The 27,487-nt window shown below is 39.1% G+C and overlaps 1 protein-coding gene across 4 annotated transcripts in view; it reads right to left on the reverse strand.

The window, feature by feature from the left end:
* dock4a (dedicator of cytokinesis 4a) overlaps positions 1 to 27,487 on the reverse strand; it is a 97,756-nt gene that overhangs the window by 60,044 nt on the left and 10,225 nt on the right. For all 4 annotated transcript variants that reach the window (XM_083560807.1, XM_083560806.1, XM_083560810.1 and 1 more), the window contains exons 2-8: positions 12,705 to 12,788; positions 12,109 to 12,149; positions 10,176 to 10,231; positions 9,124 to 9,220; positions 8,419 to 8,567; positions 3,410 to 3,494; positions 978 to 1,129 (exon numbers count right to left, since the gene is read on the reverse strand). In XM_083560807.1, coding sequence (XP_083416933.1) covers positions 978 to 1,129; positions 3,410 to 3,494; positions 8,419 to 8,567; positions 9,124 to 9,220; positions 10,176 to 10,231; positions 12,109 to 12,149; positions 12,705 to 12,788 — 664 coding nt within the window. The remainder of the gene's footprint in view (positions 1 to 977; positions 1,130 to 3,409; positions 3,495 to 8,418; positions 8,568 to 9,123; positions 9,221 to 10,175; positions 10,232 to 12,108; positions 12,150 to 12,704; positions 12,789 to 27,487) is intronic.

Consider the following 27,487-nt stretch of genomic DNA (forward strand, 5'->3'; position numbering starts at 1 on the left):
TATACAGACAAAGAGGTCTGCAGTATATGATATGACTTTATACACCACTTTATAAAGCGCTGTTGAGTTCTTGATTCTGATTGGTCATGTGCTCATGCTAATGCAGGCTCGTTTAACATTGTAGTAACCAATCACAGATTTATTTTGAAACAGGTGTAATGGTTGCTACAGTGATTAATTAAAAATTTTTGAAAGAAATCTCCAGTGCTTCGTAACAGTAGGACGTAAAGCTGCTATGCGCTTTTTTTTATAATTTCACAAGATTTATCATTGTAAATCCGACTTTATTCTCGTATTGCTACTTTAATCTTGTAATCTTGTAATACTATTTGACTTGCCCTCTTGGGTTCAGGTAGTTAAAATATAAGACATGTTCTTTAATAAAATAATAAGTGGTTCTTTCTTCCTTTCATTGCAAACCCTACAGTCCTTCCACAATTGAAATGCTACACAGTTTGGCTCTAATTACATAAATACGCAAACGTGTTTACATGACAACAAATACTTATGGAAAACCTTTCCAAAGCTTACAATATAGCAGTCAAGTATTTTTAAACTAATTGACAAAACCAAAATTACCATTGAAATAAAGTGCAAAGTTTAGAATTAAAAAAACAAATGATGGTTTCCAATCCATCATTCATGGTAAAAAAAAATGAGGTCAGTGCATTTACTCAATTTATTATTTATATGTTGTGTCCAGACATGTGCATTTCTCTTAAAGTATGGCTGAGATGGCATGTATAAACATGACCTTTAACCCTTTATGAATTATTTATGTAAGAGGTTTCTATAAAAGCAATAGAAATGTGATTTAAAAGGCTTTTCAGTGCATCAAGATAAATATGGTGGCTCAACTGTAAATCCATTTTCAGAACGACATTTTTTTGCAGCCAAAATTCTGACCTTCAAGAGTTTTTTTTTCCTGTTGCCCTGCAGTACTGTGTCCTGATTGGTCAGTTGTGCATGACCACTACCTGATTGGTCGCATCTCCCTGCTGTCGTAGATGAAGAAGAAAACCTCGAGCTCTTCAGCCAGGCTGCAGTTCAGCAAGCTGTTGGTCTGCAGGAACAGGTGATGCATGTTGGCTTGAAGCGGAATCTCTCGCTTACGGTGCCGCCGCTCCATCTGACAGAACACGTTAACATGAGTTTGCAAAAATATCACGGAAACTACATTATATGGGGAAAAAGTTTGTGGACACCTGACCTTAAGATTATGTGCTTTTTTTTGGACACCCCAATCCACATTTAATCCCTATTTGCTGTTATAATTCCCTCCACTCTCCTGGGAAGATGTTCCAATCGATTTTAGAGAATAGAATAGCCTTAATTTGTCACATATACATTAAAGTACAGTGAAATTCGTCCTCAGAAGCTGGGGTCAGAGCAGAGAGTCAGCCATGATATGGCACCCCCGGAGCACAGAGGGTTAAGGGCCTTGCTGAAGGGCCCAAGAGTGCCAGCTTGGTGATACCGGGGCTTGAACTCCCGACCTTCCGATCAGTAACCAAGAGCCTCATATATTGGAGGGTCTTTGCGGAGATTTGTGCTCATTCAACCACAAGGGTGTAAAGTCAGGTACTGATGTAGGTGAGGTGAGGAGGCCTGGGGTGCAGTCAGTGTTCCAATTGATTCCAAAGATGTTGAGTGGGGTTGAGGTCAGAACTCTGTAGCAGGCCACTCAAGATCTTTCACTACCAGCCATGTAAAGCATATGTTCACTGAGCTGGCATTGTGCACAAGGGTACTATGTATGCTGGAACAGGTTTGGGTTTCCTAGCTTAAGTCAATAAAAATATATTTTTTTAATTTTATGTTAATAAACATACTATACAATTAACTTAACAGTTTGAGGAAGGACCAGGTCAGCTATCCCGATACTTTTATTTATGTAAATGACAGCTGTATTAAGAACAAAAACACAAATACAGATTTAAACACAATAACACATACATAAAATATACACAATATCTGTTGCATAATAATGCGACACCCCAGAGATCTGGGAAGAGGCGACCCAGATCTGTTCTAGCAGTGACTAGATCCAAAAAAAACAAAGAATAATCTCTTCGCAAATGTTCACAGTCTGAAGCTGTGATTTCCTGATTCCCAGATTTACTTCAAGTTCAAAATGATGCATGAAAAAAAGCAGAACGGGTGAATAGGAGTTTTACTTCGACACTATGATATTTGAAAGTATTTAAACCCCCTCCCCAAAAATTTTGTGTTTTAAATGTTCAAAATGCTTATTAATTTGTGTTTAACATGATCCATCCAGGGCACTGAGCTACAGTATATAGTCATTGACAAATTTAACAAAATTCACAGTATAACAAATTTAGAATTATGATCACGGATTTAACCCTAAACTCTCAAATGAATATCTGACTTTGTTTAAGGGCATTTTATTGGCTACCAGCAGATTGGCTGCATATCAGTGTATATGTGAATATATACTATATACAGGTAGTCCCTGAATTACGACGGAAATGCGTACCGATGACGCCGTCATAACTTGTAAATATTGTAAGTCAAGACATGGCCCTGTCTAGTTCATAATTTACAAAACAGAGCATTGATAGTGAAATACTGTATAAACTGTACAGTATACATGAATGTGGCAGCGGGCATGTATTCAAGCGCAGGTTCATGAGTGGAGGATGGAGCATACGCTGGTACTGTACGTTTGCCTGGCGCACGAAAATATTTGTACAATATTGTCGTATCGATATCATCATCACAAAAACAAGTCGTACCATCATAACTCGGGGACCATCTTAATATATACAAACACTCTAACTAAGGAATTTCGATTTCGAAGAAATACACTTCAGTCCTAAATGTACCTCATTCAGCGTTTTTGCTGTTTGAATCTGGTAATCTCATCCTGCAAAAGAGGTACATTTGTGTGTAACAACCCTAAAATGTATTTTCTTTGTAATGTACAGTGAGTTTTTTGTGTTTGTGTGTCTCTGATGAGCCTACACAGGCTGTAGGTGTGTGTAGTGTGTCCTCTACACATGAACACAATGGGAGGACTGAAATAATGCAAGTTTGCAAACAGCCACTTAATGTACTTAATTACTATAATTTTCCTATGGAAGCATGACTCGCTCCTTGTGTGTGTGTGTGTGTGTGTGTGTGTGTGTGTGTGTGTGTGTGTGTGTTTTAAACAAAGAGAACAGAGGAGCAAAACTGGGGGCTGTGGCGTCAAACCAGGTTGCAGTTTCCGTGGCAACGCAGCATAGACCTCAGGCAGCAGTGGAAGGGTGACTCATGAGTATTGTGTGTGTATATATATATATATATATATATATATATATATGTGTGTGTGTGTGTGTGTGTGTGTGTGTGTGTGTGTGTGTGTGTGTGTGTGTGTGTGTGTGTGTGTGTGTGTAAAACTAACCAAGCGATAGAGCTCGGTGACGCTGATCTCATCTGGGTCTACCATACTGAAGTCCCGCCTGGGGACCAGGTCCAATCCTAGCTGCCTATAAAACACAAACACACGCACACACACTTAGAATTCTATGTTCAGCATTGTTATACAGGAAAGCTGTCTAAAACAATTAAAAACAACATACAAAACATCTGTCTGGTGCCCTATAAACTAATGCCTCATGTACTGTAGGAACGTCTCGGCACATCCACATCCAATACTATGTTTATTTACTCACACTCTGATACCTTGACAACACACATGGGATGGAAGCTTACTGTTCTCCGTTGCGTTATTGAACAGACGACACAAACCCAGAGTGATCTGGATGACTAGTGACTAATATGGACTGCGCCATCATGTCGTCTTCCTATAATACAAGTAACCTGATAAAGCATCCTTCTGGTACATGAACAGTATCTTTAATAGATAAAGTACTGCGTAGAACAGTATCAGTGAGCATGGTCATTAAGACCAATACAGGTTGGGGTAAATTGGTGTAAATTGTGGGCACGCAAGTGAAGTGTGTGTGCAGTGAAACAGTCAGCCACAAGAGCAGGTTTAAACGGGTTTATATATAAACATATATACATATATCTTCTTCTTCTTCTTCTTTTTCTTTCGGCTGCTCCCATTAGGGGTCGCCACAGCGGATCATCCGTCTCCATACCACCCTGTCCTCTATATCTGCCTCTTTTACACCAACTACCTGCATGTCTTCACTCACCACATCCATGAACCTCCTCCTTGGCCTTCCTCTTTTCCTCATGTCCCTTCTCTGCACATGTCCAAACCATCTCAATCTCGCCTCCCTCACCTTGTCACCACAACATCCTACATGTGCTGTCCCTCTAATAAACTCATTTCTAATCTTGTCCATCCTCGTCACTCCCAACGAAAACCTCAACATCTTCAGCTCTGCTACCTCCAGCTCCACCTCCTGTCTTTTACTCAATGCCACTGTCTCTAATCCATACAACATCGCAGGTCTCACCACAGTCCTATAAACTTTCCCTTTCATTCTTGCAGATACTCTTCTATCACAAATCACTCCTGTCACTCTTCTCCACCCACTCCACCCTGCCTGCACTCTTTTCTTTACTTCCCTAACACACTCTCCATTACTTTGCACTGTTGACCCCAGGTACCTGAACTCCTCCACCTTCTTCACCTCTTCACCCTGCAACCGCATCACTCCACTGCCCTCCCTCTCATTCACACACATGTACTCTGTCTTACTCCTACTGACTTTCATTCCCCTTCTCTCCAGCGCATATCTCCACCTCTCCAGGCTCTTCTCAACCTGCTCTCTACTCTCACCACAAATCACAATATCATCTGCAAACATCATAGTCCAGGGAGACTCCTGTCTGACCTCGTCCGTCAACCTGTCCATCACCACTGCAAACAGGAAAGGGCTCAGGGCCGATCCTTGATGTAGTCCAACCTTCACCCTGAACCAGTCTGTCGTACCTACTGCACACTTTACTGCCGTCACACTGTCCTCATACATGTCCTGCACCACCCTCAAATACTTCTCTGACACACCTGACTTCCTCATACAATACCACAACTCCTCTCTCGGCACCCTGTCGTACGCTTTCTCTAAATCCACAAATACACAATGCAGCTCCTTCTGTCCTTCTCTATACTTCTCCATCAACATCCTCAAAGCAAATAAGGCATCTGTGGTGCTCTTCCTCGGCATGAAACCATACTGTTGCTCACAGATGGTCACCTCTTCTCTCAGCCTGGCTTCCACTACTCTTTCCCATAACTTCATGGTGTGACTGATCAACTTAATTCCCCTGTAGTTACTGCAGGTTTGCACATCTCCCTTATGCTTAAAGATCGGTACCAGCACACTCCTTCTCCATTCCTCAGGCATCCTCTCCCCTTCCAGAATCCTGTTAAACAATCTGGTTAAAAACTCCACTGCCATCTCTCCTAAACATCTCCACGCTTCTACCGGTATGTCATCTGGTCCAACCGACTTTCCATTCTTCATCCTCTTAATCGCTGCTCTCACTTCCTCCTTACTAATCCTATCTACATCCTGCTTCACCAACTCCACATCCTCCAACCTTCTCTCTCTCTGATTTTCCTCATTCATCAGCTGCTCAAAATACTCCCTCCATCTTCTCAACACACTCTCCTCACTAGTCAACACATTTCCCTCTCCATCCTTTATTGCTCTAACTTGCAGTACATCCTTCCCAGCTCGGTCCCTCTGCTTGGCCAATCGGTATAAATCCTTTTCTCCTTCCTTAGTGTCCAACCTCTTATACAGTTCCTCATATGCCTTTTCCTTGGCTTTCGCCACATCCCTTTTAACCTGCTGCCGCATCTCCTTGTACTCCTGCCTACTTTTCTCATCACTCTGTCGATCCCACTTCTGTTTTGCCAATCTCTTTCCCCTAATGCTCTCCTGCACTTCCTCATTCCACCACCACGTCTCCTTGTCTTGCTTTCTATTTCCAGATGTCACACCAAGTACTTTTCTAGCTGCCTCCCTCATCACTCCTGCGGTAGTTGCCCAATCATCCGGCACCTCTTCACCACCACCAAGCCCCTGTCTGACCTCTTCCCTGAACCTCACACTACACTCTTCCTCCTTCAGTTTCCACCATCTTATTCTTCTTTCAAACCTTACTTTCCTCCTCTTCTTCTTCGCCTCCAAAACCATCCTACAGACCACCATTCGATGCTGTCTAGCTACACTGTCCCCCGCCAACACCTTACAGTCTCCAATCTCCTTCAGGTTGCATCTCCTACACAGAAGATAATCCACCTGTGTGCACCTTCCTCCACTCTTATATGTCACCCTATGATCCTCCTTCTTCTTAAAATACGTGTTCACCACTGCCATTTCCATCCTTTTAGCAAAATCTACCACCATCTGCCCTTCCACATTCCTCTCCTTAAAACCATACCTACCCATCACCTCCTCATCACCTCTGTTCCCTTCACCTACATGCCCATTAAAGTCTGCCCCAATCACCAATCGTTCTTTCCTAGGTACACCATCTACCACTTCATCTAATTCACTCCAGAATCTTTCCTTCTCCTCCATCTCACAGCCAACTTGTGGAGCATAGGCACTGATGACATTTATCATCATCCCTTCAACTTCCACCTTCACGATCATCACCCTATCAGAAACTCTCTTCACCTCCACTACACTCTTACTGTACTCTTCCTTCAGAATCACCCCTACACCATTTCTCTTCCCATCCACACCATGATAAAACAGTTTAAACCCACCTCCAATGTTCCTGGCCTTACTCCCTTTCCACTTGGTCTCCTGAACACACAACACATCTACCTTTCTCCTCTCCATCATATCAGCTATCTCTCTCCCTTTACCCGTCATAGTACCAACATTTAAAGTACCAACCCGAACCTCTACTCTCCTACACTGCTCCTTTTCCTGCCGTCTCTGTAGACGCCTTCCTCCTCTCCTTCTCCTCCTTCGGCCAACAGTAGCCCAATTTCCACCGGTACCCTGTCGGCTAACGATACCTGTGGCGGTCGTTGTTAACCCGGGCCTCGACCGATCCGGTATGAAATTCTCATTTGTGATCCGCATATTTGATTTGGCACATGTTTTACGCTGGATGCCCTTCCTAACGCAACCCTCCCCATTTACCCGGGCTTGGGACCGGCACTAAGAGTACACTGGCTTGTGCCCCCCTAATGGCTGGGTTATACATATATATATATATACATATATATATATATATATATATATATATATATATATATATATATATATATATATATATATATATATATATATATATATATATACACTGTACATACAGTGGAACCCACTTATCTCGACCTCGGTTACCTCGACAACCCTCTTAAGTCGACGTTTTTGAAGTGGAACCGCCAAATTCTCGCTTTGTCTCAGCATTTTTTATCGGTTATGTCGACTTTTTTATGTCGCCGAACCCTGATATTTCGAGCACAAGGGGGGAAAAAATTGCCATTTAACGTCAGTTATCTCGATCAGCACTGTGCAGCCGCAGAAGAACTCGCGAAAGTGGCGGAAAAATCAAACCTTACAGCTGCTACAGGTGTTGTATTGTATACTGGTGAATCTCTGCTGTTAGTTAGTGCACATATGCTGTTTAATGTTATGCGATGAACGGGAGGCGAAAGTAGAAGCGCGGCGCTGAACAGCACACGGGAGAACGTGGGATGAGCAGCAAAAGCATAGAATGAGCACCGGCAGGATCGGGGGGGGGGGGGGGGGAATCCGCGATACGCTTTGGGAAGAAAAGTGAGAGAGTGCCGGTGGGAAGACACGTACCGGGATACGCATGCGCGATAACAACGACCGCCGTGAACCAACAATAACGGACGGTGAGAGTGTGGAAGTTTAAATAGGAGCTGGTGATGATGATAAACGAGCACCATATGTGCGCGATTGAAGCCGGGAGCTTCAGAGAAAGCGGCCGAGAAAACACCTGACACGCTGAAGGGGGCGCCGAAGGGGGCGTGGCAGGTAGATTCCTGACAGTTAACGCTGTTGTGTAAAAAACCCGCCTAAAACACGTGCATGTACATTCTCATTTATTAACGCACATCATGTACATAAAGAAATTTCAAGCACGTTAATATACTGCCGCCATTTTGATTTTCGTTTATCTCGATCATCGGTTATCTCGATGCTTTTTGGCGACCCCCTAGGACATCGACATAACCGGGTTCCACTGTGTGTGTGTGTGTGTGTGTGTGTGTGTGTATATATATATATATATATATATATATATATATATATATATATATATATATATATATATATATATATATATATATATTTTTTTTTTTTTTTATATAGTGAATAACAATTCACTATATCATCATCATTGTCATCATCAACATCATCATCATCATAGTTGTTGCTAAAGTAGTAAGTAATGCCATTGCTCTTTTTCTCTCCAAGGCTCTTATCTTTTTACACTCACTCATTGCCCCAGTCGAGCCTCGCTACAATGTGCTGCTTGATGTCGGTCAGGCGCTCGTGGGTCAGGTGACCGAGCAGGACCTGCTGTCTCAGCTCCAGGATCTCTGTCATTACATGCCAGAGTCTGTGGAAGAGCTCGGCTTCGTTCTTCTACAGGTGAGGAGAGAAGAGAAAGTTGCAATGAATTCCTTTTCTCCAGGCCGGAGTTTACAGAAATGATCCTGCTATAGATTTTACACAAAATTTACACAGCTTTCCACACGGAATATTAATTGATATACTCGATCTACTAGTGCAGAAGGAGAAGAAAATGCCTACATATGTGAATGAATACACGGTGTCCAATGAATGGTCACCAATTTTCAATAGTTCTATACAGCCACAATAGTAATAATAAGAACAATTATCAACAGTGTTGTATTTCACATGTCACTCAAGTGAACGTAATTCACTTAATTAAAACTTATTTGCTTAGAACATTCACAACAGCAAATACAGTCACATGTTCTACTCAGACACAGGGTGAAGTTTTAATTTAAATTCAACAAAAATGCATATCAAATACTATTACCACTTATACATACTTATATTTAAACATATACATTTCTATATTTTTACATATACATATCTATATTTCTGAATAGACAGTACATATCTACAGTATAGTTCTACACATACATAGACTATTCTGCTTGTCCTACATTACCACATAGAGCTGTTTCCACATGGTACCCCAGTCTCGCAAAGTCACCGTCATCTCCGTGATGACCGACTCCTCTGTTGGGATGACCGTCTCGAACTGCCTGTATGTGACACACGTAAATTATATCACACAAACGCACAAATACACACAAATGAATGATTCTACAAAGCCACGGTTTACACTGATGGTCAGGAATTACTTATAATTGGCTATTATTTCACAGTACTAGAAAATATGGAGACGTGTATAGCAAAAATTTATTTGTTGATTTTTTTTGTGTAAAATGTGTAATTGTTGCTTTCTGGTTTTTCAGTAAGACAACACGGTTGCATAATAAATGCATCAGTGGTAGTTTGAAAGTTTTCGGCATTTAATTACTACAAATGGCAATAAATTAATACAAAAATGACTAAAAATAAATCGTAACGCTCAAGTGTGATGAACAGCTGGAACATGTGCCTGGTTATACACTTTTAATGAAGGCTAATTAGCTGAGGCTTAATTCTTTAAAACACTTTTTATGAATTGAAAAAAGGATTAAAGCATGATTTAAATACATAAATTAAAGCATTTTCTTGCACTATAAAAAATAATAGATGCCCTCTAGGTTCTTGGTGGTTGAAGGCCCTGAACCTTGGGATTTAGACAAACCATATATCCATGACTAAATATCTCTAGGCACCATATTAAATACACAAAAAAGCAACGCAATACACTGTATCACAACACAGCAGAGACAGTTGTGATGCAATGCATGTACAGTATATAGATAAAAATAATGACTGTATTTCACTATTTAAAAAAAAAAATTGCATATACATTTTTGGTAGTAAAGGAAAAAAAGATTAATAATACATATATTTGATGCCTTTACGACATATCAATATTAATAAGGGTTACAATATAATTTACAAGCATAATTGTGCTTGTGGCTCATTTATAAGAATCAAATCTTGAACTTCATGAGGTGATACATGAATTAGCTCTAATTCTATAGGATTTTAAAAACCTACCTCATTTGTTTAGCAATCTGTAGAAAAAGAAGACACTCTTACCCCTTGTTCTTAATGTGGGCATGTTTTAGATGAATGTAACTGCTTGGGAATATTCCCTGAAAAAAAAAGACAACAACATGTAATATAGTCCTGGCTGAATAGACTCACAACTAACACAAGACATAACAAAAATCTAAATTCACGTCGATGGAATGAGAGTGAACATCGCTCTTTAGGAGGTTACTATTCTTCAATTGTATTTTTACTTCCATTATCGTTCATTTGTCAGCATTATGAATGTGGCATTTGAACTCCTATTGACTTGCGTGCAGTCTCACAAGCTTGCCTGTACCAGATTAGCATCAGTGACCTTTCAAAGAGAGCACAGTGCCTGTGAGGACACTCAAAAGTAAGATATCGAGCCGTGACGTCTCACACACAGCGAGTGGTTTTTTTTTTTTTTTTGTTGACACACTTTTGCCTTTGGTCTTGAATCTTAAGGTCACTGCTGAAAATATGGTATGTGTCATACATAATAACAAACACGCATTGAAAATATATTCATTTCTTTAGTTTTACAGAAGTTATGTGATGAGCGAAAACAGCCGTTCACATAATGTCATATGGCCTCAGAAATAAAGTTAAAGGAAATAAAGTATGCCATAAATACCTAAGTAACCTTTTAAAAGCAATTACATCACAGCAGTGTTGAGTTCATTGCTTTAATCTGGTTTAGCAGGTGGTGATTAATTTTCTCTAATGGCGGCTCTGATAGTAGCAGCACATGCTAGGTTCAGAATGTGATTTTTCATTTCTGTGGTAACAGTTTGTTCACAGGGACCTGAATGACGGATGTTCCTAATATGGTGACCGTTTTATGTGAGGAGATATCTTTTGAACATTTATGAGAAGTGGAAGACATTTGCAGACATTCCTTAAAATGAACTGATAAACAACACAAAATGCTATTTAATAAAGAGAACTAAGAAAGTTGCTGTGGTATAAATGAAATAAAACACTTCACAGCGCTGTGTGATGCATCTCACTGCATCACACATCAAATTATTTACAGACACTATATGGACTATTGTAGATACCTGACCATAAGATTTGTATGAGCTTATTTCAAATTTAGTCCCCATTTGCTTTTATAACCTCCACTCTACTGGGAAGATGTTCCATTCGATTTTGAAGTGTGCTTGATGAGATGTGTGCTAATTCAGACACAAGGTTGTTAGTAAAGTCAGGTAATTGTGTAGGTGAGGTGAGTAGGCCTGGGGTGCTGTCAGCCCTCCAATTCATTTCAAAGTCGTTTAATAGGGTTGGGCTCTATAGCCGGCCACTCAAGATCTTCCACTCCAACCCATGTAAACCATATATTTATTGAGCTGGCTTTGTACAGAGATATTGTTATGTTTGATCAGGTTTGGGTTTTCTAGCTCAAATAAAGAAATAATATATAATGCTACAGCATCTATTGACATCCTATACAATTGTGTGCCACCAACTTTGGTAACAGCTAATTGTAATTCTGCAGAATGCTTCCTATTATGGTTTGATAGATATGGATAAAGGCCATGAAATAATATCTAGATGAAACAAAAGCATTCACACACTCAAGTTGGTTGGTTGGTTGGTTGGTTGGTTGTTTGGATGGATGGATGGATGGATGGATGGATGGATGGATGGATGGATGGATGGATGGATGGATGGATAGATAGATAGATAGATAGATAGATAGATAGATAGATAGATAGATAGATAGATAGATAGATAGATAGATAGATAGATAGATTATTTAAAAGATCATTAATTATAAGAATTATATTAGAAGAATATAATTAAAAAACTACAAGCATGTGCAAAAAAAATATATATATACATACAGTATATTATACATACACATACATAAAATAACATAACTATATTATGCATGCATAAGCAATACAGAGGGAAGACTATAAGTCAATCATTCAGTGACAGATGTGGTTACCTTGACATTTGGATTCTTGACAACGAATCCTCTGTACCATCCTAAAAGGACAAACGGTGACATTTGAGAGAAATCTCCATTTTGTCAAAAGGCAGACGTCATTATGGGAAATTATTTCAAGATTATCCGTTATAGGGTTTGGTGATGTAAACGCTTATTACTGCACAGTAGCAACACAAAAGCAGCAAAGCAAGGAAAGCAAAATGTTCTGCTCTTGTACATACAGTAACAAAAAATAATTAGTATTACAATTGCGATACATCTTAGGGCATCCACTCTAATCTGTTGTACTTTGATTATAGACAACACTGTTCAATTAAGCAATTGTTTATATATTATTACAATAACTATTATACTTAATTACAATTAGATCAAATGTATTAGACCTATGAGAAGTGATTGTGATCAATAGGATCAGATCTTTTAATGAAGCATGATTAAGGTGTATTATACTCATCCATCATTGAGTCCAAGCTTTGCTTGTAACCTTAGAGCTTTGTTAGAGGACGTTGGGAAGTAGGGGGTGGAAGGTTGGAGGTGGCACATTGCTTTAGTAAGCACTGCCTGGGTTTTCAAAGAAAAAAAATTCTAATTACCTTCACATTTTTCCAAAATCTGCACCGTGTCTCCGATCTCCAAGGGCAGCCCGTGCTGAACCGTTCCACGAAAGTTTGCCAGCGCTGAAATGGCAACAAGGAGCTTATTAATAATCGCACAGCTTTCAGAGCTGCTTCAGCGGAGAAATAAGGTGCACAATACCAAAACAAACCAAATCAAACCTCGTTCCTGGCACCAGAAATTATAATTCATCACTGAAGCATGGAAATGATATGGAATACACCACTATTCAGGTTGAGGCCTTTGAATATGACATTGAATATGAAGATTAGATTTCAAAACATTCAAAATAATTATATGCGTCACATTCAAGAAATTTTTAAGGATTTATTTAAAATTACAGGCTACAGTTTTGGGATTTAACAAATCCAGACCCTAAATACAAATCTTGGTTCTCGGATCATCTGACAAGCACAAATTCGAACCTCATTAATGACTATAATAAAATTTTTTAATAATAATAAAACAAAGTTGAGCTACTCAAGATCATCCACTCCAACCCATATCTTCATTGAGCTGGCTTTGTGCAAAGGGGTATTGTCATGCTAGAATAGGCTTGTAGAAGAACCACATATGCCTGAAAAAATCAAGTGCCTCAATCATTTTGTACATATAGTGTAAGTTTAGTGCTTTACATTTGGCTGTTAGGTGCTAATGATTGCCAGCATGTTAACATTAGTATAGCTTAACTAGCATAACTTACTATAACTTGTTACTGTATGTGTAGCATGAAATGTAAAACAAAAGCAATTTTGTGTTTGACCATTCTAAAAGTCAAGGGTTTTTCTTTTTTACATACTTAGTCACCATCCCACACTGAGATTTATGTAACCCACACACGTTTCTTACAGTATGGGACATTGGAGGCATACAAATTAGAGCCATACATGATTATTATCCAAAAGCCATCTCCAATGCATTCACTCCACACAACAGCTGGCAAGGTCAGCTTAAAGAGAAGCTATAACATAATCCATAACTAGGTAACATCCCAGGAAATGGTCCAGAAATTCATAAGGTTCATGTCACCACCTGCCAGCAAGCAGAAGGTCTATTATATAGTAACGTCAGCTTTTCACGAAGCAAAAAAAAAAAACCCTCCCCAGCAAATCTGCTACACAGTGCTCCACAACCTGTCAGCGTTTTTCTTTAACACATGTTGAAGCAAAGGAACAAATGTGCAGCATTAAATTTAGAGAAACCACACACAAGCGATGAGGCATAGTAGATCTGCCTGTAGCGCACAGACAAGAATGATTACTCGCAAAAAGACAGTGGGTCATTGCCTTCAGATGTATGTCTGTAAATCACAAAAGCCACAGGATGGAAAATGTCCATAGAATGTTACATGGTGGCTATTAAGAGTAATTCAGAAAGCACTTCTTTCCACCTATGTAATTGTGAGGCCATCATCAGTACAGAAGCCAAACACTTTATCTAGTGCCAATTTTAGTCATTTACACATTCATTGTAAATTGCCATGAACAGTTCTGCACTCAAGTGACCATCAGTAAACAGCTAATAAACTCAGCAATAATGGAAATATATGGAATAGACATTGGGTGTCACCTAGATGATGACTTCACTTTTGTGTCTGGTTCCTCTCAAGTTTTCTTCCTCAGATCAACTCAGAAATGTTTTACTTTCCACAATCACCTCTGGGATAAGTTCATTATGGATAAACTTTTAAAATGTTCATCCTTAATCTATTTATTTCTGTAAAGCCTCTTTGTGAAAATGTCCATTGTTAAAAATCCGAAAAATTGAAAATAAAATGCATATACATTCCATATTTGCCTTTTGTTAGAAATAAGATAGCAAGTAGAAATATCTTGATTATAGTTCAAGGTATCTAGTGTTTCCTTTTATAGGATTTTCACATCCATAGTAATCCAAGATGGGCATGTGAAATCCAGTAACAGGTGTGAACATGAAGAAGGTCTAATCAAAGTATAAATTACACAACAGGAAGGAAGGAAGGAAGGAAGGAAGGAAAGAAAGAAAGAAAGAAAGAAAGAAAGAAAGAAAGAAAGAAAGAAAGAAAGAAAGAAAGAAAGAAAGAAAGAAAGAAAGAAAGAAAGAAAGAAAAGAGTACAACTGTGTCAGTAAAAATAAGTGACTTCTATAAATCCAGACCAATTATATATGCCATGTATAATGTATGAAAATACAGAAAGAAAGAAAGAAAGAAAGAAAGAAAGAAAGAAAGAAAGAGAGAAAGAAAGAAAGAAAGAAAGAAAGAAAGAAAGAAAGAAAGAAAGAAAGAAAGAAAGAAAGAAAGAAAGAAAGCATTACAGCTTCTCTGACTTTAAAAGTGTGTATTGGATTTGCAGCCAATTATTAATTATCATACTGATGAGATTTTATGATATAAAATCAACCAATAGATTTTTTGAGTTTATACTTAATATCACAAAGAAATTAAATGTGTATAGAGTTTTTCGTAGTCTTGGATGGCACCTGTTATATAATATATATTTTTCATCATGTTTAAAGACTACAGTGAGCCACACTTTGTGTAATAAATAACTCTCGCATTATTTATTAGCTAGCTACATGACTCGTAGCTTCAGTGCAAACGTAAAACTGCAAAAATATCAGTCTTGTCTGAACACTTTGAGGTAATTGTGTAATTGAATTTCGGTTCGGGGGAACTATTCCTGTAAACAAGGTCTGGTGAGTGTGGAACGGACACAATGGGGTGTGTATGAGTGCGAAACGGCCCTGCTGATCATACTGCAGACACACACCGCTGCCTGGCACAGACGCCTGATGGCCCACAGCTCGTCCCAGACGTGCCAGCGGGTGCTAAGCTTAAAAAATAAAAAATTTAAATTTACTTCGATGCTCCTGAGACCCACAGCAGACTCACTGTCTGACTTGAAAAGTTAATATTTCCTAATGCTGTCAGTATCTCATAGATGACAGCCTCCTGGAAGGGTTATGCTGACATTAATTGGGTAAGCAAAATATGAGAAAAAGCTTCATGGATGCTGCATTCTGCTGTTATTACGCAAACAAAACAACGCAATTCATGCCTGGGCTGAATTTCTAAAATTTCAGTAAAGTTTTAGCACAAAATCTTATGATCATTGAAACTTGTGCATTGGCCTTTTGTGTGTGTGTGTGTGTGTGTGTATGATGAGTGTGTGTAATATTTACCATTTGGCATGGCAAAGAGCCCAGAATGTGAAAAGCCTGAGCAGCAGTTGCATCATCTCACTGTTGCTAAGGCTTTCTCATTTCCCTGCACTCTGCTGCATGATGATGGAACTCATTCGCAGTCATACGCAGCATTTGCAAAGAATAAAGGGTGATTCTAATAAACATAAAGAAACAACCTCACCGATGAAAACGATTCTATAAATTCATAGCAATTATATTTACCATGTCTAATGTATGAAAAGGCGGAGCATTAATGCATATTTTACCACCTTAAAGTCCTTACCTTTAATAGAAAACATTAGAAAATGGAAAAAATATTAAAAATGTACATTTAATAATATATAGTGAGTGAGGAACACAGATTCAGAGCTGCTCAGAGTCGAAGGGGTTAAAAATGCAGCATAGAAAAAGTTTACAATCGTTTTTTTGATAGTAGTAATTTTGAAATGAAATTTAAACTATTACTGTCTGAAGGGGTAAATTCATGAAAAATCGACTTTCTGATTATCTTTTTACTCTTGGAATAAGCCTCTGTCCCTTTTACTAAAAAAAAAAAAAAAACGTTTTAATTTTACACAAAGGTAAAAAAATAACATATCCAAGCGATGTTTGAAGAGTGGGATCAAACTTAACTACAGCCATGACACAATGCCGCTGGAGCACAGAGGGTTAAGGGCCTTGCTCAAGGGCCCAGAAGTGGCAGCTTGGCAATACTGGGGTTTAAACCAACAACCGTCCGATCAGTAAACCAGAGCCGCAACCACTGAGCAACTATTTTGGCCCTTGGTTGTTTGCTCCTCGATCTTTTAAATGCAATTGCAGGCAGCAAAAGGGTTTTAAAAATAACAAAATACCTCCTTCAACATTTTTATTCAACTGATTAACCTCGAGGCGAAGCCAATAGCAGACACTGTGGAACAGAATGTGAAGCATGGGAGCTTTGAGGATGGATTTGGACTGTAGTTAATGTCAACAGTCTGCTACACTGACTCCAGTTTGCTTCTGATCATCATCACTGTACCCCACAACATCTGCTATAAATGGACATTCGGTGCAACCCAGATGAGGATTGGTTCCCTCTTGAGTCTGGTTCCTCTCGAGGTTTCTTCCTTATTCCATCTCAGGGAGTTTTTCCTTGCCACATTTGCCACCGGCTCACTCATCAGAGACAAACTTACACTTATAAAGAACATATTTATTTTTTATCACCACATTATCTGTGTAAAGCTGCTTTAAGACAATGTTCATTGTTAAAAGCGCTATACAAATTGAATTGAATTGAAGTCAAGCACAGAGGACAGAGGTAAGGGTTAGCGAACTAGCAGGTAAATAAGAGATTGTCAAACCTGTGCATTATTTATAGCAGCTGTCGCAAATTCCCTGTTTCAATCCGTAGCACACGTTATAGTTCTACCAGTGCAGATTTGTTGGAAAAGTGATTCGATTCTAGTCATGTCTCCACCCTCTGCCCTGTAATTAGTGTGACCAGGTGTCCTGTGTTTGTGTTCTGAACCGGATGTGGACTTTGATTGCAATAACCGGATTTGTCCATGCTGAGTATGCAGAGCTGAACTGTACTGAAGCGAGGCACAGCTGCTGGTTATTTTTTTAGAACTGGAATTGTGCTGAAAAGCACATTTTAGCTTTTGAATTTCAAACCAAAATAAATGGCAGCTCCGCAATTCAAAAAGCTACTTTCTGGGCCCTAATTCAATTCAATTCATTTGTATTTGTATTGCGCTTTTAACAATGAACATTGTCTCAAAGCAGCTTTACACAGATAATGTGGTGATAAAAAATGAATATGTTCTTAATAAGTAAGTTTGTCCCTGATGAGCGAGCCAGTGGTGACTGTGGCAAGGAAAAACTCCCCGAGACGGCATAAGGAAAAAACCTTCAGAGGAACCTAAATCTCTCCGCAGCCAACATAATGGTGTCAAAACACTCTATGCCATCAGCATAGTTGTCAGTTGGATGTTTTGTTACTATTTTGAACATTAGTTAAAGCAGGTAGCATTGCCATCTGTCCATATAAGTTTCCTTAGGGTTCTCTGGATTCATACCACCTTTAAAAAAACAAACCTGTAGGTGTATTTGCTCAATTTGCCTAGGTGTGAATGTGTGTGTGAATGTGTGTTAACGGCATCCTATAAACAACACTGCCTTATCCAGGGTGTATTCTCACCTGACGTTCACGTTCCTAGAATAGATGCCAGAGCGACCATAACCCTGATCAGGGGTTACAGAAGATGAATGAATGAATAAACAAATTAATAAATGGATGGATGCATGAATGAATGATGCCCTGATTGCAGAGCATGTCTCATGCACACACTCATACTCTTTTATAGCAATATAGAGCACCAATCAATCCACCACCGTGCTTTTTTTGGAGGTAAAAGAAAACTGGAAAACCTAGAAAAAACTATAAAGACAGTATTCCAAGCTCAGGGTCGCTTCCCAAATCATGGAGTTGTAAGACGCTGGCTAGCTAGATTCAGCTAGATTTCAAAATGCTCTGAAATGACGTGACTATGCCAAAGGCAAAAGAAGTTCATTTGCATACTTAAGATTGCAAATGGTGTAGAATAGCAGCATCCATTCCTTTAAAGTCCCCATGAAGTGCAACCAAATATGCAGTGTTAATCAATGTGTTGAGGTAAATTCCTCTGAAACTGGAAGTTGCTATAATAAATACCCTGTAGCATTTATGACCTTTGCTGGCTGATATGTTCTTGCAACTTCACCAAGGTTGTGAGCAGGACACTTCAGATTGTAGAGAACATTTGATTGGACAAACCTATCTGATAGGATGAGGTAGTTCACTGGTTAAGCTGTTGGATTTCTGATCAGAAGGTCATGGGTTCACATCCAAACACCACAAATCTGCTATTGCCAGTCCCTTGAGAAATGCTAATAACCCTCAAAAGCTCAGTTCTATGAATGGGATAAATGTAAGCCGCTCTGGATATGGACGTCTGCCAAATGGCGTCAACGTAAAAATAAATGAGAAACCAGTGAATAAGACCATCAAAATGACACAAACATTTACATTTTAAATACATATATCTTCTACATGCAACACATGAGCATTGCTTTGGAGCTTATAAATTATAGATAACATAGGCTAACAAATTCATACTCAAAGCAACAAAAAAGTCTATTTCAATTTCATGGGGACCTTTAAGAACCTCCTCCAGCAGGTTGAAATCGAAAGCTTGTTTGTTATTTAAGTATATATGGCAAATTTCAAAGCACGGCGTGTAGGTTGCTAACCTCTGCATTACGTAAAGCACATCTCCTCCACAACTCCCACGTACAACAACACGTGCAGAGTACACACCATTCCTGCTATCATATTCCTGCTGTTCATCAAATTTGCGCATACTGCAAGCTCAGTGCCGTCAAATGCAAATGTTTGCTTTCTCACTTTCCTATCTGATACTAATGGAAAGATCACCTCAAAGATCACCCTGAGCTCACAGAGCATCATTTATTTAACATTTAATGCAACAGCACAAGCCATAACCCAAGACAGAGAGAGCATAAGTAAAGCTTTCTGAGGCAAAGAGGTTAGCTTTTTCACCGACCGATTCACTGCGGATAACAAAAAAGCTCTATGAAAGAGAGGATGAGCTGGTGCAAGGTCCACACACCCCACATATACATCACGCTTAACTGGGTCACTTCATACAAACCCCTAATCCACAAACATTACGAACGCTGACAGTGTGAAGATAAACGCGAGGCAGAGCAGGACAAATGAGCTCATGTCTTTTAAAGCAAAGTACGGTTACTTTACACTGTATTACACCCTTTATTTAATTATAAATAAACCATAATCATAAATGCACGCAATATGTTCTATTAATTAAATGAAGAAAAGCAAATTTGACAATAACTGGTCTAAAGGTGATTTTGTGTAAGACAGACCTCACAACTTGTTCATTTTGCCTCGAAAAAATGCTATTTGGTGCAAAATGTACTTCAATTTATTTATTTTACATCCGCGGTGTGATGCTCTGAGCCGAAACAGACCGGAAATTAGACACACAAAATGACATCCTATTGGCAGCTATTAAACTGGCGTATGCTTCAATTTGCTTGTTTTTCTATTTACGATTTACAGATTCAAAGTAATGAGAAAGTTGCTCTAAAATGTTTGCTGCATTTGTACAAATTACCGTTATTTCCGGATTATAAAGCACACCCATATATAAAATGCACCCACTGAATTTGACAAAGATTTTTATTTTTAACATAAATAAGCCGCACCTGTCTATAAGCTAATCTGCACTGAAACTAATGAACTTTACACAGGCTTTAACGAAAGACACTAAATTCAATATGTTGCGCTTCTATTAGGAGCAGAGCGGTATTTTGGGTATAGCATGCCACTGCATTCTTTCGCTATTACTGCATGTGTGGAGACCGAGGATAATGTGTTTATTATTTTCAGATGCTCATTTCTAAGTTTCTTTGACTAACCCGTAACACTGTTGCCAAGAATAATAAAAAAGCATGAGTTTTGGAAACCCGTCTGTGCTTATATGATTTCTGTTGCAACTGGAGTTAGTGAGCTCTCCCTTCACCCAGACTCAACGCGTTACAACGGCTTGTATCTAAACAGTAGCCGACCAAGAAAGTCATTGTTCACTGTCTTCCTTGTTCCTTTCACAACTACAGTGGTAACTTGACCTACGAGTGCATTAATGTACGAGTTTTTCCGAGGTACGAGCGGTCACTCGGTCGATTTTTTTGCTTTTTTACGCGAGCAAAAATTGAGGTACGAGCTCGAGACGCCGCTGCTGGATGGCGAAGCGAAGCCGGAAAGCGAAGATTGTGACGAAAATTAAGGTAAGCAAAGAAGAAAAAGTTAAAATACTTAGTGTACAGGAGTGATAGTAAAAAAAAATGTTTTTCGTTTCCGTTCAGAAATTTCATTGGTCTAATGCTATGTCGCTCAGTTTTTTGGCTTGAAGTTTGTGAAACCGGGAAAAACCCAGGAAAAATCCATATATAAGCCGCTTCATTGTTTAAGCCGCGTGGGAAAAAAGTAACCGCTTATAGTCCGAAAAATACGGTATTATAAAACTGTTTTTTTTTTAAACCACCAAATGTTTAGAACTCTATTAACAGTATTTACACACCTACTTTTTCAAAAGTAAAATATGTTTTAGTGCTCTTTGGCCTGAAATCATTTTTGCACTGATATTGGTTCAACTGATTACTAGTATTGATTAGTATTAGTATCTAAAAAAAATCCATAACCTTCAAATCTGTTTAAACCATAAGTCATTTTGGATAAACATTATAAAGCAAATGTGAAACAGCAGTACATTATGTGTTCTTTAATCCAAGAATCATAGGAATTAAATACAATTGTGGTATTCAAGTATATTTAAGGGAATCTTTAAAGGTTTGCGATTTCTGCAGAAATTCACTAAAAAACAAAAAAAACTGAAACAAATGCAACTTTCTTTGTTCCTATTCTTCGTTCAGCTTCTCCCATTGGGGATCGCCACAGCGGATCATCCATCTCCATACCCCCCTGTCCTCTACATCAGCGGTCCCCAACCTTTTTTTGGACCGGTTTAATGTCAGACAATATTTTTACGGATGGCCTTTAAGGTATGGCGGATAAATACAACAAAATAAAATAAAACGACCTGCATAAAAACTGGTATTTTCTAATATATAATAATAAACGTGAATCCACTGTGTTGTTTTTTGTTCATTTTGCTCGCTTGGGGGTCTCAATTTAGCGGTAATGTATTATGTGTTAGCGGCCGTGCACGTGCATCGAGTAAGTCATAGACAGATGTGCTGGAGAGAATCAGATACTTTTCCAAAATTAAACATTGTTTAGTATCAGATAATAAATAAACGGAAATAATGTAAGTTATGTATTTTTTCTGTGCGGCCGGTTACCACTGCTTTACATCTGCCTCTTTCAAACCAGCTACCTGCATCTCTTCCTTCACTACATCCATAAACCTCCTCCTTGGTCTTCCTCTTTTCCTCCTTCCTGGTGGCTCCATCCTCAGCATTCTCCTACTGATATACCCCATGTCCCTCCTCTGCACATGTCCAAACCATCTCAATCTTGCCTCCCTCACCATGTCACCAAAACGTCCTACATGCGCTGTCCCTCTAATAAACTCATTTCTAATCCTGTCCATCGTCGTCACTCCCAACAAAAACCTCAACATCTTCAGCTCTGCTACCTCCAGCTCCACCTCCTGTCTTTTACTCAATGCCACTGTCTCTAAACCGTACAACATCTCAGGTCTCACCACTCTGTCAAATCCACAGCTGTAAAACATGGACATGGTGCCCTGATTTGAACCCCGGAAAGAATAACAGGCAGCTTTCTAAACTGACAAGACAATACATTTGGCTGGATGTCTGGATGTCCTTAGATCTAGTTTTGTTGCCAGTTAACCCATTTATTCTTTTAAAAGACATTTTACTAGCAGCTGCTAAAACTGACAAAATGTGTAGTCTATGCCAAAATATGTAATATACACTGCACAAATATTTCAAAACGTTTTCCAGAGTCAGGTGTTTTTTTATTTATATGCAACAAACTATGTAAAATGCAAAAACACACAGTTGAACAGTGAACATCTGGAAGAAATTTCTGTGGACAAATTAGTCCAACATGTGAACATGTGTAAGATGTTAGCAGACTGCCTCACCCCACAGTCAAACACGGAGGTGGAAGCTTAATGGTTTGGGGTTATTTTGGAGCAGGGAAGGTTGGAGACTAATTCCAGGTGAAAGGAATACTGAACCAACATGGCAACCATTCCATACTTCAACACTATGCAGTTCCACATGGACTGCAGCTCAGTGAAACCATCTTCACCATACAACAAGACAATGCCCCGAATAATACGTTCAAGCTCTCTAAGCATTATCTAAAGAGCAAACAGTCAGCTGGAGTGTTATCTATCATGGAATTGCCTGCACAGACACTGCACCTAAATCCTACTTAACTGCTCTGAGATGAACTGGATCGCAAGATCAAAAATATTTAACTAGTGAAGAACACATTTGGAAGGTTTTACAAGAGGCTCGACAAAGTATATCAGCTGAATATTTGGAGAAACTAACTTTCCTGATGCCAAGAGTGTGTAAAGCTCTTATTCATGTTAAGGGGGATTTTTTCTATCAAAATAAAGTCTAACATCTGGACATTTATATTTTTATTCGGTGAAAGTAAATTTTCATAACATTTAATGACCTAGTTTGTTGCAAATAAAAGAAAGGAACATGAATGTGTCTCTCAGAAACCATAAAAGCCTCTGTGTTTCCAGATTTATAAGAGGCAGAGTCTATCTGTCAGTTTAATTCTATCATATTTCAATTAAATGTGTGAAAATGTAGGAAGTGCATTATATAGGATCATTAGATTTATGCAGTATTGCTACAACTGCACGCCATCCTTCACTCTGACGAAAAGTTTTTGTCACCATTGGCTTGGATTAAATGCCACTCTACAGTGACACACACACACACACACACACACACACACACACACACACACACACACACACACACACAAAACAAGAGCAATACTGCACACCTGTCACTTCTGATGTGTAGCATTTCACAGCAGGGAATTACTGCAGAAAAAAGAGACCGTGTCCATTAATTAGGCTTTATGGTTTTGATGGATGTGCAGATGCACGTGCGTCTGTAATGTCGAGCTCCATGCGTTCACACTGACGTGTATGTGAGCTTGTGTAGCTATTCTCCACCGAGAACTGCATGAAGAGTGTGTCACCAGGCAACATGGCAAAAGGAATGAAAAAGATGGAGAGACTGTGTGTGACCACGACCGGGCACGTGTGTGTGTGTGTGTGTGTGTGTGTGTGTGTGTGTGTGTGTGTGTGTGTTTCTGTGTGTTTCTGTGGGTGTGTGTACGTGAGAGCCATCCAGACAGAGGGAAAGACAGAAGGAGCGAGAAGGAGAGAATGTACTGAACTCCGTCTTACGGGATCTGCTGCCATTCTCTCGAACGCGTTGTGCCAGATGCCTAGGAAAACATTGTCTCCTGCCAGCCTAAAGAGTCTGTCTCTGTGTTTTGAAAACAGCTAAGTGTGTTTTTCGCTAAATCGATCAACACGAAGCACGCTCTGCAAGGAGAAACAACAATCTCTCTGTGCTCTTTCAGCGAACAGAAATTAGAGCAGCGAGCGTCAGACGAGTCCAGCACATTAATTAATCAGGCATGCTAATGCTTACGCTAAGTGCTTCCGATTACATTTTGGCAAAACATTTGGCAGATTAAGTTGTTATTGACCGAGCATCAGTAGGACCAGATCAATCGATTTGAGAGTGAAAAAACATATCCCAACTGCATCTGTTCTTTCTGAGATTGTGATAAGTGTCTAAGTTATCTGATATACAGAAGATATTCAAAGTAGCAAGTCAACAGTTCAATAGAAAGTGCTTTAGAGGATGTTCGATCCAAAATAAAGAGAAAGTAACACAGACAGTTCGATTTGAATCCACATGACAAACAAAGACTTTGATAAGTAAAAGCTCCAACCAACGTTACTGCACCTCTTTCACTGGAGGCCATTTCAACTCTAGTAGGACTGATGGGCAGTCATGAGAATAATACAGATAGCATGTCTTCTTAACTTGGACTTGCACAGAGACCACACCTCCTCCACTGGGACTAACACAGAGAATAGGTTAAATTGTACTTGCTGATAAGCAATTAATGAGTTTTTGAAATGGATACTGGATAAAAACAAAAAAACAAACATAACACTCCATGTAAACTAGTTCTGCACTTTATTATATATAAAAATAAAAAGTTCTGAATCATAAAAACGTGTCAAATCAAATAAATAGGAATATATTAATTCATAAATATAATAATATAATTTATAAATAAATAAGGATAGATATAATATACGCTCTCTGTGCAGCATGCTATTTAACATATAAAAACAAACAGCATGTGGCATCAGTAATTCACATCGAGCGGCTGCTCTATTAATGGCAGCGATTCAGTGCAGTACGATGCAATGGAAAAAATATGATGCTGTGCAATTCATAATGGTACAGATAGTTTACTTTTAGTTCCTTGGTTCAGACAGACAGCAAATCATACATTTACTCAAGTGCCTTCTGACTTCTAACGCATGGCCCTTTCACTAACAGACCAAACAAAAAAACTTCGTGTTCTGTCTCCAGGAAGATGCAGCTCTACCTCTGCCATGGTAATCTATATTCTGTGTTTCATCATTATACATTTTTGCTAATAGCTGTTAGTTCCAGTAATCGAATATCAGTGGCGATTAATTGGCAAAACCGATTAAAGAGTTAACCTCTAACAGAGACCACACCTTCTTCCCTGAGACTGACAGAGAGTCCATACATTGTTTACTGAACCTGACACAGTGATCACATTTTGTTCACTGAAACTGACACAATGATCACATCTCGTTCACTGGGACTGACACAGAGGTCGCACTTCCTTCAGTAAGACTGACAGAGCCCACATGACCTTTACTTGGACTAAGAAAGAGGCCACAACTCCTCAATTGGTACTAACACAAGGTCACACTACCTTCACTGAAACTGATACAGAGACCACACCTTCTTCATCTCGTTCACTGGGACTGACACAGAGGTCACACTTTCTTCAATAAGACAGACACAGGGGTGAAACGTCTTCACTGGGACTGACACAAAGGCCACAACTCCTTCACTGAGACTAATAGGCACCATACTTTCATTAATGCACTGTGAGCTTCTCTTTACGCACTATATGGGACATGTTCCAATTAAAGCAAATCTTTATTAAAATGTTCACAGCTCCATCAGGATTATCACCACTCAACTCAGTGTATTACCAACTTATAAGACAGGATTTCCTTATAAAACCGAATTGATGAAGTGACAGGTAAAAGTGATTCTCTTCAACAGAATTACTCATAGTGAACATCATATATACAAACAGGTTCTTTTTTTTTTTTTTTTTTACAAATGCCTTCACATGACAGTTTGACAGCTAGGAATTCTAGCCAAGGTCAAGTCTCTTTTTTGAGTTTTTAGCATGAGATGTGAAGAAGCTGAAAAGCTGAAATGGGTTAAAAAATTTATTTAAAGTTTTACATAATACATTTTTTTGTCCACTGCATTGTCTTCTAGGTTTAAAACATGCAGTATGGTTCAGATAATTCTGCAAAAGAAAAGTCCAATCAACTGCATGCAGAAATAATAATAATAAAAAAGTAAATAAAATAAAATCTCCAACTGAATAATAATCAAATAAATACAAATCTCCAATTGAAACCTATTGCCAGAGATTCTTAAGAGTGCAATCTGAGCTCCCCAGAGACATACCAATATCGCATACCAATACCATCTGCCAGGTAACACGGCCCACAACATGAATCAAATACCAGCCTGTTTTCCCTTTTAGAGGTACGAGCAGTGATACAGGAATAGATCCAGGAGCATACGCAGGTGAAGGAGGCTGAGTTTGACTGCTGAGCCAGACACAAAGAAAGTGCAGTCTTCTGAACAGGAGCTGACATCTGGTAATCAATTTTGTCTGGCTGGTCAATATCTTCACAAAAAAGATGACCACATAAGAACAGTGCTTAGCTCATTCTGCCTGTAGCATTGAGGTTATGTACTCGTGACAAGGTTATGAGTCATATAGAAGTGCCACTGTTGACACAGTGTGTCTATTTTATCAAGAAGTGACAGCAAAATAATGTTGCTATCCTGCAACATTGTACAGATAATTATAGTGCAGTTTTTTTTCCTCTTCAGAGGAGGCATTTGTTGTGTGCCATGGTGAATCTGCTGACACAGTAATTCTATTTTTTGACCATTCATTTCTTCAAGTTTTATACAATAACCACTATAGTCAGGGTCACAGTGTAAGACTGGTCACAATGCAGGAATGCACTATGAATGGGATTCCAGTTGATCACAGAGCATGCGCTTTGGGAAGAAAAGTGAGAGAGTGCCGGTGGGAAGACACGTACCGGGATACGCATGCGCGAAAACAACGACCGCCGTGAACCAACAATAACGGACGGTGAGAGTGTGGAAGTTTAAATAGGAGCTGGTGATGATGATAAACGAGCACCATATGTGCGCGATTGAAGCCGGGAGCTTCAGAGAAAGCGGCCGAGAAAACACCTGACACGCTGAAGGGGGCGCCGAAGGGGGCGTGGCAGGTGGATTCCTGACAGTTAACAAACATGTATGTATTTTTATAGCATGACTTCATCAAACAAATCGCGGCAACGCTGTTGTGTAAAAAACCCGCCAAAAACACGTGCATGCACATTCTCATTTATTAACGCACATCATGTACATAAAGAAATTTCAAGCACGTTAATATACTGCCGCCATATTGATTTTCGTTTATCTCGATCATCGGTTATCTCGATGCTTTTTGGCGACCCCCTAGGACATCGACATAACCGGGTTCCACTGTGTGTATATATATATATATATATATATATATATATATATATATATATATATATATATATATATATATATATATATATACAGTGTGGAAAATAAGTATTTGAACACCCTGCTATTT

Source organism: Silurus aristotelis (genome assembly GCF_946808225.1).
Source record: "Silurus aristotelis genome assembly, chromosome: 14".
Taxonomy (NCBI): Eukaryota; Metazoa; Chordata; class Actinopteri; order Siluriformes; family Siluridae; genus Silurus; species Silurus aristotelis.